This window comes from Cricetulus griseus, chromosome 9 (genome assembly GCF_003668045.3).
Source record: "Cricetulus griseus strain 17A/GY chromosome 9, alternate assembly CriGri-PICRH-1.0, whole genome shotgun sequence".
NCBI classification, from domain to species: Eukaryota; Metazoa; Chordata; class Mammalia; order Rodentia; family Cricetidae; genus Cricetulus; species Cricetulus griseus.
In genome coordinates this window covers 19465584-19479541 of record NC_048602.1, presented here as the reverse complement: position 1 = coordinate 19479541, position 13958 = coordinate 19465584, and the positions used below count along the sequence as shown (strand labels likewise).

Below are 13958 nucleotides of genomic sequence, written 5' to 3'. Positions count from 1 at the left end.
AGGAAAGGGAAAGGCTCACAGAGCCCATTCTTTACCTCTCAGATGTCGTCTATGGATGGATTGTAGGAGGACAATCACTGCCTTTAGCTGCAGTCCTCTGCTCAACCCAGCAGGCTCCAACACATAGGTCCAAGTTCACAATCTCACAGATGGCACTGATTAATGTCAGTGGGTCTCGAGGCAAAAGGAATAGAAATGAGCACAATAGAGGTTCCTTGTGTTTGTGGACCAGGATAGTAGAAGAAGAGTAGCAGGGGAGAGTGGGCAGTATTTGAGTTAAGTCTCTCTCTCTCTCTCTCTCTCTCTCTCTCTCTCTCTCTCTCTCTCTGTCTCTCTCTCTCTCTCTCTCGTGTGTGTGTGTGTGTGTGTGTGTGTGTGTGTGTGTGTGTGTTTAATAGCTCATAATAACAATTTTTTTTAAATGTTCACAACAGTCTGCAATTTCTTTTTGGTTGTATCAGTAACTGGTTTAATATCAGTTAATACTAATAGTTAGGAAGTCTTCTTTTTTGTGTCAAGAAATATTTCCAGTAGCTTTGATGTTAGTTCTTCTTTGAACTTTTGAAAGAATGCTGTTTATTGGATCCTGGGGTTGTTTTTAGGGGACTATTTTATTACTTCTTCAGTCTCATTGCTACTTGTAGCTGTGTTCACATTATTTGTACAATGTGGTTTAAATACAGTATGTTATATGCACCTGGAAACTCGTCTATTTCAGTTAAGAGTTTCCAATTCAGTGGAACAGAGTTCTTTACTGTCAGGAGACAAGAGATCCACTTGATTGCTCATTTCTATCAACTAGGCAATTCAGTTACTTTGGGTAGTTGTCAAGACATGATAAGAAAAAGTTATGTATGGTTGCAAGATCATGCAAGTCTTTAAACACAGAGATCAAGGAGCAGAAGAACAGAGAACTCCGAGTACCAGACCAGACTGATCTACATAGTGAGTTAGGACAGCTGGCAATACACAAAAAGAGCCTGTCTGAAAACAAAGAATACCACCCCTGCCAAATGGTTTTTATGGTATTGGAAGTACTATGCAAGCTTTCAAAGGAGTGATCCCATGAACCATCCTAACCAGCTTTGTTGCCTTAGAACCACATGAGTGATCATCAAGACACAATAACACTCATGGTACACTATTGGCAACCACACCTTGGTGGTAACCGACAGCTCTCTAGTTTTATTTAAGACACACTTAACCAAAGAGAAACCGTGGCTGGTACTGGAAACCTAGGGAACTACTCAGTGCTGGTGAAATCATTAATCTGAGAGGACAACCAACAAACACCACTCTAGTAAACCAGCATAATCCATAACAATAATCTAGATATCTTTCCTCTAGCCACAAATAAGCCTTGTCTTCAACCCTCATCAAAGAAACGTCTCTTTGCAACAGAGACCACTACAAAAAAACAAAACAAAAAAACAAAACAAAAAACCAACCACAACAGCAACAACAAAACCAATCAACTAATTCTTGTCCAGGGAGGGTCTAGTGGATACATCTACAATACACTCCTGCACCTAAGGCTCAAGGGTTATATTTGATGATGGGATAGAAAAGCTGTAAGAGCCAGAGGATCAGGGAGTTTGCTTTGAGGTTGTGTTTCCCAGAAATGCCAGAAACTACAATAAAATGTCACCAACATGACCACACAATCGTGACCTGAGCAAGGACGACAACAATGGACATGCCAAAGTGGATGGAGATAATCCCACAATGCCTCAGACCTATACAGAATACTGCAGGCAACTGGTGAGTGCTGGAGCAGGAGAAATCAATTTCCCTGGGAAAAGGCAAATCCATTGGTTATCCCATATCAAGGCCGTCCTTGAAGACATAAATACAAGTAAGAGCGCATGGACTGCGCAGGTCATATTTAGGAATATATATGCATATGCAGATAGGCATATGTATTCAATAACAATGAAAAGGAGGCCGTGAATTTGAGAGAGATCGGGGATGTGTATGTAGGATGATACAGTAGGAGGAAAGGGAAAGGAGACATGTTGTAATGATATTACGATCTCAAAAATTTCAAAAGTAAGAACAAGTAAAGCAAAGCAAAACAAAAACAAATACACAAAGAACAACAACAGTATACCAAAAATTAAACCAAAACAAATGACAAAATTCAGAAATTCAGACTAGGGCACCACAGAGAGTCCATTTTGCTCTAGTTAGAATGGATATCATGAATCGAAATGATATCTAACGTATGACAAACAGAGGCCATACACTTCTGTGTGAGGGAGAACTAGAGAACTGAATTTTTATTTTTATTTTTTATTTTTTGGTTTTTCGAGACAGGGTTTCTCTGTGTAGCTTTGGAGCCTAACCTGTCACTCGCTCTGGAGACCAGGCTGACCTCGAACTCACAGAGATCCGCCTGCCTCTGCCTACCGAGTGCTGGAATTAAAGGCGTGCGCCACCAACGCCCAGCTAGAACTGAATTTTTAAAGCAGTGTAGACATTCTCAAAAAATACAGGAATAATGGATAAATGATAAAAATCCTACTGTGCGACACAGTTACAAAACTAATCCTTGTGGCACTATTCCTGTGGAAACAATGACAAACATCCACTTATTGCAATTAAGGAATCAATGACAAATCCATGTTGGAAAACCAAGAAAATCCACCTTGGGGAACTAATGTCCTTTCCTTTCTCGGGGTGGGGGTGGGGGTTGTCTGCATGTATGCCTGTGTACCGTGTGTGTTCCTTGTGCTCCTATCTGCCTGGACCTTAATGCTTTCACTCAGGGTACAAAAAGAGAAGCTGCAATAAGCATCGGATCTGTCTGGGGGCTGTGGAAAAGGAACCGTCTCTCTCACACATTCTTTCTGTACTTGTGCTCCTTATTGTTCTGCTGTGCTGCAAAAGTTTGCAGCTATATACACTTACAATCAGCAATTCTCCAGCTCTAGCCAAGTGCAGGGCTAGAGTTTTTCAGGGTCGTAGAAACAGATACAATTTTACACAAAGCAGGAACCGTTACCCTTTCTGTGTGGTTTAAGCTTCCAAGAATTTCTTAAAGGGAAAGGAGAGAAAGGAGAGAAAGGAGAGAAAGGAGAGAAAGGAGAGAGAGAGAGAGAGAGAGAGAGAGAGAGAGAGAGAGAGAGAGAGAGAGAGAGAGAGAGAGAGAGAGTCATTTGGGAAAACTAAAAACTAAGGAGGGAATATGTATGCTTTCGCTGTTATCTTGACTAACTAGGTAAGTAAGCTATAATCAGTGAAAATCATGAGCAAGGCAAGAATCATCTTTCTTCTCAGTGTGCGGCTTTTCTCCAGAAGGCAAAGGAAGTGTCGGGTAACTAGGCAACGTTTGTAAACAAACAAGGGAAGAAACCGCTGTTTGGTTCGTGTTAGCACTTTCGCCAGATGATAGCTGGCCGAAAGCCTTTTTGGCTCTAAGGATTACACTCTATGCTGGCTCTCAGGATAAAATCCAAGCAGCATTTCTCTTCCTACAATAGACTAAGGTAAAACTAAGCACAAAGGTTTAAGGATTTGATTTGTGGTTAATGCCAGGTTAGCTTGGGACAGCACTTCCTATCGGCTGGCTGAATCCCTAACACTCTTGTTCTCTAACTCTCCGAGGGCTCAACGACTTCAGACATGCTGTAATTCTTGTCCTTGGGCATCTGTGAATGTCTCATTTGAGGTCCCTTTCCCAAGACAGTAACACTGAGATACTGTTTACAAAAGAAGATAATTGCTGGGGTGCAGACTTCTATGTTTATACAAAGACCTGGTTGAGAGAGTATGGGTATTGATTTTGATTACTTTCTTGCCAGAATCACACGATGCTGGAGGGAGTCATCCAATATACCAATGCAGAGGGGTAAATGTGCTCAGTAAATGATTGATACCCTGCTGGAGATTTTGTGATGAATCCCACCATAGAAAGGGAGCACTGTGGCTTCACAGGGAATTTACAATAAAGACAGTGACTATTCATAAAGAAAGTACTCCCACCACCCTGTGCCTGGGCCTCCTCCATTGGAAAATGATTCCAGTGGCTTAGCTCCAGGATTGCATAATTCTGTGGTCCATAGCATGCTCCCTGACGTCAGAAGAGGGCATTGGATGTCCTGGAGTGAGGTTACAGATTGAATGCCCAGGTGAGGGTGTCGGCAATTCCAGCTGGGTCTTCTGAAAGAGCAGACAGTGCTCTTATCCACTGAGTCATCCATAAGCCCAGTGCAAAAGTGAATTTTATTGGCATGACTTACTAGACTGTGGTTGAGGGGTTACTCATAGAAGCACAAAGGACTCAAGGACAGCTGCGTCATCCTGTGAGGGTGATGGTTAATGAAGCTGGAAACCAAGGGATCACTACACAGCTTGCAGGAAGCTCAAGGGAGGCAAGGGAGGATGCGAGTGTCCGTCGAGCCACTCAGTACCTCCCCAAGGCAGCTTCTCTTGTCTTGTCTGGTCCAGGCAGCTTGACTGCTGTCTGCTTCATGGCTGGTCTGAGCATGTGCAGCTCAGCTTGTCGGTGACAGTGTCAGCAGTCCTTGCCGATTATATATGCATGAGGCAGGAGGGGACTAGTGAATCTCTCCAGTTTCTGTGACTTCCAGGAGCTCTTAGGTTATCTATTTCTGAGCTTTAGGACCTTCTCTGTAGGATAGACTATTTCAATACCATTCATCCAGTATGTTTACTTCTCTCTTAATGTCCTTCCTGTGTTTTAGTCGCTTCCACCAAGTTGGAATGGTTTAATCTCAGAGGAAGCTGATACACAGTAACCAAGACCTTTCTATCCTACCAATCAGGACTCACCCATCATGTTCATTGTTACTTTATTCACAGTATCTAGGAAATGGTTTAACTTAATCATCAACTGACAGGCAGGAAATTGAAAATGTGATGCATATCTACAAACGTATATTACTCATCTGTAAATAAAATGGAATTGTGCAATCTGGACGTGAATGTAGGCATCTGGAAAATACGATGAGTGCTGCCATCTAGGCCTCAATAGTCAAACATGACATGATCTCTCTCATCTGTGGGTCTTAGCTTCACATTTTTTTGTTTTGTGCATTCAAGTAAGACTACATGTCGAACCCAGGGAGCTAGAAATGGATGATTACTGGAGAGATGCAGGAAGAGAGGGTGGCTAGTGGAATATTGGTGATATGAAATTAGAGAATGGGTGTCCTGGGGGCAGAATGATTCCAATATGCAGTGGGGTAGTGGGGGAAAATAGAGGGACGCAAAAGGTCAACTCAAATGAGATGTCTATGAATAAGCTCAATGGGAAGCTATCAGTTTTCAACCCAAATAAAACTATAATAAGGGGATAGTACAGCTCATGTGCTATAAATTAGTGGGGGCATTGGATAATGCGTGCTAAATGTTTAACTGGAGATTGGGGAAGGAAGGACAGAGGAAGAGTGCTGACCAGGTTTCTGTTCTGCTTGGCCCCACAGCTGATTAGCCTCAAATAAACACAAAAAGACTTAATTTGTAAACTGTTTGGCTGATGGCTTCTTACTGGCTAGCTTTCTCTTAATTATTAACCCATTCCTATTAGTCTAAGTATTTCCACGTGCTCTTGGCCTACCTGGTAATGCCCGGAATGTTACTCCTTCAGCCTCTACATGGTGTCTCTCTGGTGGCTCCTCTCTCTTCCCTCTCTTCCTTCCTCTCCTCAGCCTTCTTCTCTGGTAGCCCCGCCTATACTTCCTGCCTGGCTATTGGCCAATCAGTGTTTTATTCATCAACCAATAAGTGAAATATTAATACAGAAGAATATCCCCCATCATCTCCTCTTTTCTATCCAAATAAAAGGAAAGGTTTTAATTTTAACATAGTAAAATTGTATATAACAAAACCAGGTATCAAGCAAGAACTATAGTTAACAATATTTAGTTAGGATTTGGCGCTCTCACTGCTGCTGCCTGGGTTTGATTCCCAGTCAGAAGAGTAGTGGAGTTGATGAAAACAAAGGGTGTATGAAAAAGCCTTATGAAATCCCAGTATCCTTTTTCCTAGACAGTGATTCTTTGTATAGCCCCGGCTGTCCTGGAACTCACACTGATGCAAGGCTGGCCTTGAACTCTGAGATCTGCCTGCCTCTGCCTTCCAAGTGTTGAGATTCACTGCCTGGCAAAATCCCACCATCTTACAAATTAATACTGAACATGATTTTAAAATCTTTGCAGGTGTCCCACAAGGGTAAATAATGCCACTCCCAGATACCAGGGCTATTACATGAAACTCTTTGTATCAGGTACTGATCATCTGACTAGGATTTACTGGTCAGGGAGTCCCCGATGTCACCCAAAACAGGTCATTGCCAGGGCTCTGGCTCTTGGACACCGTAAGTACATAGCATTGCTGAAGACACCCAACTCTTTGGTTGCAAGATAGAGAGAGAGAGCAATCGTGAACATACCAGGGAACTCTCCTTGCTGACTAGCTTTCATAGGTCCGCAGGTTCTTGTGAGGGCTTCTGGCAGAGAAAATATGTCAACAGTCTTATTTACCCCTGGATCCTGCATCCTACAATACTAATCTACTACACAAGATGTGTGCACTGATGGAATACTGACAAGATTGCCTATGGGCATAACCATCGTCTCTCTTGATAGCATGGAGGGACCCATAGAGAGGAATTCATTCCATGCTCAAATATCAGGGCTTGGGAACTATAGGTTCAAGGGCAGAACCAATTTATGTTTTGTTAATGATCATGTAGTTAATCCACCATCTAAATATTCATGTTTATAATTATCAGTTTGTACTAATAACCTTGGTGAAAGAAGCCCTCTCTTTCCAGGAGGCAATGCAGGGGCTCTTAACTGTTCAGAGACTACTAAGAACAGGCAACTGTGTAAGACTGGACAATTTACCATTTCATCATGGTGGAGGAAGGATCCAACAAGTCCTGTTAACCTCCATGAGGGTCTATCAGCAGTTAATGGAAGCTATATAATTTTATTATAGAGTTTCAAGTAAATTCTTCCCAATTCTTTTGAAAAGTATTTCAAAAGGCATTCCTGCATGCCTCCATGGTTTTCTCTTGTTGTGGTTTTTGGAGATGGGGTTCATCTGTGTAGTCCTAGATGTTTTGGAATTTGCTCTCTGGACCAGGTTGGCCTTGAACTCACAGAGATGCACCTGCTCCTTCCTCTAAAGTATTGGGATTAAAAGCAAGCACCTCCACACCAAATTCCTTCTGGATTTCTAACCTGTTTGTGAGCATGCCTGTGACATCACATGCACAGTTTAACTCTTTAACGGTTTCTCACATTCTTGCAGTTTTGCAGTTTAGTCTCTAGTATGAAGATTTTGAAGATGAGACTTTATGAGAGCATTATCTTTCATAATGAATTTGCTCTTATTGGTAATTTCAGCACTATGAAAAGGATTTGTCACATTTGGTGCATTTGGTGGGTGTAATTTCCAATGAACAACACATTGGGGATTATATATGACATTTTTATATGCTTCCTCAACAGTATGAAATGCGTAACACAAAAGGAGAGAAAACTAAAGGCTTTGTCACAATTTTTAATGTTACTACATTTGTCCTTAGTATTTTTTGAGACAGGGTAGATGCGGTTTTAGCTGTCCTGAAACTCACAATGTAGACCTGGATGGCCTTGGACACAGAGAGATCTGCTTGTCTCTACCTCCTGAGTGAAGGGATAAAAGGCATGCACTTTATACTCTGGTATTATGATGAATTTTTGGATGTTGAATAAGATAGATATTTTTATTACAGCTTTTATCAGGGGCTGGAGAGATGGCTTAGTGGGTAAGGGCACTAGTTGCTCTTCCAGAAGAACAGGGATCAATTCCCAGAAAAACACATAGCAGCTGACAACTGTCTTTAACTCCACCCTCAGGGAATCTTATGCTTTCTTCTGGCTTCTTCAGGCAACAGGCACATTTAGTGCACAGAAGTACTTGTTGGCTAAGTACCCATACACATAATTTTTTCCCCACACAGTTACATTTGCTGAATTTTACTTGACTATAAATTCTCCCATATTCTGTTAGATTTGAAACTTCATGGGTTGGAGAGATGACTTAGTGGTTAAGAGAACTGTCTGCTCTTCCAGAGGTCCTGAGTTCAATTCCCAGAAACCACAGGGTGGCTCACAAACATCTGTGATGGGATCTGGTGCCCTCTTCTGGTCTGCAGACACACATGCAGGCAGACCACTATACATAATAAATAAATCTTTTAAAAAACTTCACTAAAGGCATTCTGTAGTTTCTCATCTTTATGTGTCTATTATGTATATAGTTGTAATTTGTAAGAAAAGAATACCAGATATATGTTATGTCCCATTATTTACAATGATAATTTTCTCTCCAGTATGAGTTTTATGATGTCTTCTAAGATTCAAATAGTGGATAAAGTATATGTCATGGTCTTTGCATTTGTAAAGTTTGTCTCCTGTATGACTTTTCTGATGTGCTCTGAGGTAAGAGCACCTAGTAAAAGATTTGCCATATTCCTTACTCCTCTAAGGTCTCTCTCCAGTATGAAGTCTCTGATTTGTTCTAAGATGTGAGATTAGGGTAAGGTTTCTCTACAATATGAGTTTTCTCATGTTATCTAAAAGTTGAGGACTCAGGAAAAGATTTGTCCCATTCCTTGCATCTGTAAGGTTGCTTTCCAGCATGAATACTCTATTATCTTCTAAGATGTGAGCACTTGGAAAAGGATTTGTCACATTCCTATTGTGGTGGTTTGAAAGAAAATAAATCCCATAGGGAGTGGTCCTATTAAGAGGTGTGATTTTGTTGGAGCAGGTGTGGCCTTGTTGGAGGAAGTGCATCACTGTAGGGGTAGGCTTTGAAGTCTCCTATGCTCCAGGTATGCCTAGTGTGACACAGACTCCTTCTACTGCTTGGGGATCGAAATGTAGATATTTCTGCTTCTTATCTGACACCATGTCTGCCTGAATGCCACCTGCCATGATGATAATGGACTAAACCTCTGAACTGTAAGCTAGCCCCAATTAAATGTTTTCACTTACAAAAGTTGCATTGGGCTAAGCATTGGTGATGCAGGCCTTTAACCCCAGAACTTGGGAGGCAGAGACAGGCAGATGTCAGTGAGGTTGAGGCCAGGCTGATCTACAAAGTGAGTTACAGAGAAACCTTGTCTCAAAAAAAAAACAAAAAACAAAAAACAAAAAACAAAAAACAATCAAGCTAACAAACAACAAAAAACAAATGAGAATTTCTTTGGTCATGGTGTCTCTTCACAGCAAGAGAAACCCCAACTAAGACAGTAGTTGGTAACAGCGACTGGGGTATTGCTATGATAGACGAGACCATGTTTTTTGTTTGAAGGAATATAGACTTTGGTACTTTGGGTTAGGAAAGCAGTGGAATGCTTTAATTGGGGCTTAATGGACCATCCTAGCAGGACCAAGGAAGACAGTAATGCTGAGCCTGTTTTAAACTGTGTGTGTGTGTGTGTGTGTGTGTGTGTGTGTGTGTGTGTATGTGTGGGTGGCTTAAGAGGATTTAAAGGAGAAGAGCTTTAGTATGTTGCCTAGAGATCATTATTGTGATATTTTGGTGAAGAATGTGACTGCATTTTGCCCTCATTCAAACTCTCTGCCTGATGCTAAAAATGAAGAGTTTTGGATTAATTCCATCACCATAGGGCATCTCAAAAGAGCCTAGACTTTGTTGTGTTAAATCTAATGAAGATTTATAATGAAAATGAGCAAGGTGAGAAGGTAAAAATATAAAATGTACAATTTGAGAAGAGGGTTACCAGGAAGTGGAATGGAGAGAAGTCTTGTGATCAAGGAAATAAACAGATTAAGGAATGGAATAATAGGAGTGGTGACCTAAAGGCAAGACCCCACCTAGTTTAGTTTCAAACTTATGAAAAAGAATTAAAGAACATCTTATGTTTAGGTGTGACGGTGCAGGCTTTTTTTTTTTTTTCCCTAACATGCAGGAGACAGAGGCTTGTGGATCTCTGAGTTTGAGGCCAGCCTGGTGTACATATCGAGATTCATGACCGCCAAACTCAGGCAGTGAAGGAAACCATCAAACATGGAAAGCTGGAGAAGAAGTATTTATATGAGGGGCCATGTTCCAGCTCCAACAAGCAGCAGAACTTGGAAGCTTTGGGCATGTGGTTTGGGCTTTAGAGGTAAGAATAGAAGAATGGGGTTATAAAACCTCCACAACTGAGGAAAGCCACTGAAGTCAGGCATGTGTCAGAGGTATCCCTGTATGTAGGCATAGAGAAGACATTGTGCGAAGCTGTGAAGGTGAAGCCTGGATTGCCTTGCAGACCCCAAATTGATGGAGATGCTAGAGCCATGAGATACCTTTTGAGGAATACTAATAGGGAGTGGATAGAGCCCAGGAAAAAGAAGTGTGTTGCAGAAAAGAGTGCTTTGACTTTGACATGGAGATGCAAAGTTTGGAGTTTGCCTAGCCAGTTTTTTCAGTCTTGCTTTGGTCCACTATTTTCTCAATATGCTCACTTACCTATATTTTTGAATGGTAATGTATACCCTGTGCCATTTCATGCTGGAAATATGTGATCTGCTTTTTTATGTTGATTTTACAGGGGATTATAGTTAAAGGATTGCATGAACCTGAGAACAGACTTTGAACTTTAGACCTTTAAGTTTGAGACTGTTATTGTTTATGGGGGACTCTTAATGTTGGACTGAATGCATTTTTGCATTATGATATGGCTATAAGACTATGGGGGTCAGAAAATGGAATGTGGTGGTTTGAAAAAATGGCATCCATAGAGAGTGACATTATTAATAAGTGTGGTGATATCTTGAACATATATAACCTCAAAGCCCACCTCCAGTTATACACTTCCCTCAACGAGGCAACACCTGCTCCAACAAAGCCACACCTCCTAATAGTACCACTCTCTAAGAGCCTGTGAGGGCCAATTACAAACTCCCCAGTAGTTTTGGGGATGAGTAAGGGCAGCAGAAATGTCAACTAAAATGAGATGTTTCTGAAAAGCTAGATGGGAGTTTATCATTTTACCATTAAGGAAAGAATATAATGGGAGGATAGAACACTTGTGATATAAAAGGATGGGTCACTGGATAATGTATACCTGATGTTTAACTGAGGATGGGGCAAAAAGAAAGGAGTAATAGTGGGTGGGTTAACCAAAATGAAGGGTGTGTGAAGAAGCCTTATGAAATTGCACTGTCTTACAAGTTAATAGGAAATCCAATTTTTAAAACTTTGAACAGCGGTATCCCACATAGGTAAATAATGCTGCTTTCGGATACCAGGGCTATTAAATGAAATGCTATCTACCAGCTATTGGTTATCTGCGTAAGAATTACTGGCCATGGATACATAAGTGACACACCAACCAAAACAGGTTTTCATTGCCAGTGCTCTTCTTTGGCCACCATAAGTATATGTTGTTGCTAAAGACACCAAACACTTTGGTTACAAGATAGAAAGCAATCTTGAACTTACCAGTGAGCTCTCCCTGCTAACTAGCTTTTATGGAACTGTGAGATTCTGTTCCGGTACATGGCAGTTAATGGTCATACCCTGTACCCCGCATCAATAATACAAATCTACTAGACAAGATGTATGAACTGGTACAATTCTGGAACAACTGCTTAAGGCCATAACCAACCTGTTTTTTTTTTGATAGGATTGACTTCAGCTCCAGAGGGGAATTCTGGCTTGGTACTGCAGACAGGGTTAAAATAATAATAATAATAATAATAATAATAATAATAATAATAATAATAATAATAAAAAATCATGGCTTGGAAACTACAGGTCCATGGGCAGAAGCTATTGCTGTTTTGTTATGCATGTTTATAATTATCAGTTTGTACCACTCTCAAACTTTGTGAACGGAGTCTCCTCCTGCAGTGGGTAGTAAGTAATTAGAATTGAAATAGCTGTTCAAAAAGTACTGAGACCAAGGAACTGTGCAAGACTGGGGCAATTACTATTTCATCATGGTTGAGGGAGGGTCCCAGGAAATTTTTCCCTCAATGGAGGTCTACTGGCACTTAAAGGATGTTGTACTATTTTAGAGTTTAGAACATGTGGTGGTTTGAAAGAAACTGGCCCCCAAAAGGAGTGGCAATATTAGGTTTGGTCTTGTTAAAGTAGTTGTGGCCTTGTTGGAAGAAGTGTGTCACTGTGGGGGTGGGCTTTGAGGTTTGATTTGCCCAAGCTTATCTCAGTGTGACACTCAGACTACTTCCTGTTGCCTACAAGTCAAGATGTAACACCTTCTCCAATCTCAGCTCATTCTCCAGCACCATGTCTGCCTGCATGCTACCATGGTGATAATGGACTAAACATCTGAAACTGTAAGCCAGCCCCAATTGAAGGTTTTCCTTTGTAAGAGTTGTGATAGTCATGGTGTATCTTCACAGCAATAGAAATCCTAACTAAGACAGGGTAAATACTTCCCCATTTTCCTTCATTTACTTTGAAAGTAATTTCTGCATGCCTTCAGGAATTTCTTTCTTTTTTCAAGATAAGGTATCTTTATGTAACCTGGTGGTCTTGTTATTTGCTTGGTAGACCAAATTAGCTTTGATCTCTCAGAGATCAACCTGCCTCTATCTCTAGCATACAGGGATTAGGGGCATGTTGTAGAACTTGGGAATTTTTAATATATATATATATATATATATATATATATATATATATATATATAGTGTGTGTGTGTGTGTGTGTTTCCTGTATGTCTGTGCAGTAGGTACATACAGTGCCTACAGCAGACATCAGATACCCTAGCTGGTGACTCTGGTGAGTTACAATCAATTGTGACCTGCCAGGTAGGTGCTGTGAATGAAACCAGGTCGTATGGAAGAGCAGTACTGCTTTCAATCACTGCACCATTTCTCCAGCCCCAACCTGGGGATTTATAGACTGTACGTGAGAGTGTACATGTTGTCACATTCCATCTAACTTTTTCCTCTTTGTATTGTTTTCTTTTTTATTGGAGCATTTGTGTGTGTTTTTTCTTTTATTATGAATTTCATGTTTACTATTTTAGCACTAGGGAACAGGTTTGTCAAATTGATTGTATTTGTGTGTGTGTGTGTGTGTGTGTGTGTAACTTCCAACGAACAGCAAGACATAGGGATTATATATGGTATATCTTGATAAGGTTTGTCAGAAGTATGAATTCAGTGATGCAGAAAATTAAAGGCTTTGTCATCATTTTTGATACTACACTTTTGTCATTACTATTATTTGTTTTTGGAGACAGTTTTGGAGACTGTCCTGATCTACTAGGAAGATTAGGATGGCCTTGAACTCCTACAAATCCTCCTGCTTTCGTGTCTGAAGTGCTGGGATTAAAGGTGAGCACCACCATGCTCGGAAATAGTATGTGTTTTTAGAGGCTGAACAAGAAATATGTTTATATTAAAGCTTTTCTCTAGGGCTTGAGAAATAGCTTAGTGATTGAGAGCCCTGACTCCTCTTACAGAGAATCAGAGTTCTGTTACCAACATACATATAGCAGCTGATCACTGTCTGTACCTCCAGATTCAGGGATCTGATACCCTTCTTTTGGTCTCTACAGGCAGGTAGCACATATGAAGGGCACAGACATGCATGCAGTCAAAATTCCTAAACACATTTGAAAAAAAATAACTTTTTACAGTTAGATTTGTAGACTTTTCTTTGAATATAAATTCTGAGAGTTTCTTAATATGTAAACCGCAGTAAAGGCTTTCACAAATTTCCTATTTTTATGTTTCTAATACTGTTGTGATTTGTAAGCAGAGGATAGCAGATATATGCTACACTGCATTATTCACAATGGCATTTTCTCCCCAGTATGACTTTTCTGATGTGCTCGAATTGTTGAGCACTTAGTAAAAGATTAAGCATATTTCTTATATATGTAAGTTCTGTCTCCAATATGAACTGTGAAATGTGTTCTAAGATACGAACGATGGATGAAAGACTTGTCCTTC

General features: G+C 40.6%; 2 protein-coding genes across 2 annotated transcripts in view; both read right to left on the bottom strand.

Annotated features, from left to right (window-relative positions):
* LOC103161273 (zinc finger protein 54) overlaps positions 1-13958 on the bottom strand; it is a 38029-nt gene that overhangs the window by 11367 nt on the left and 12704 nt on the right. The window lies entirely within an intron of this gene.
* The window catches only part of LOC100752763 (zinc finger protein 54), a 30586-nt gene continuing 29743 nt past the window's right edge, over positions 13116-13958 (bottom strand). Inside the window, 1 exon segment of the mRNA XM_027433978.2 lies at positions 13116-13957. Coding sequence (XP_027289779.2) covers positions 13796-13957 — 162 coding nt within the window. The 3' untranslated portion in view covers positions 13116-13795.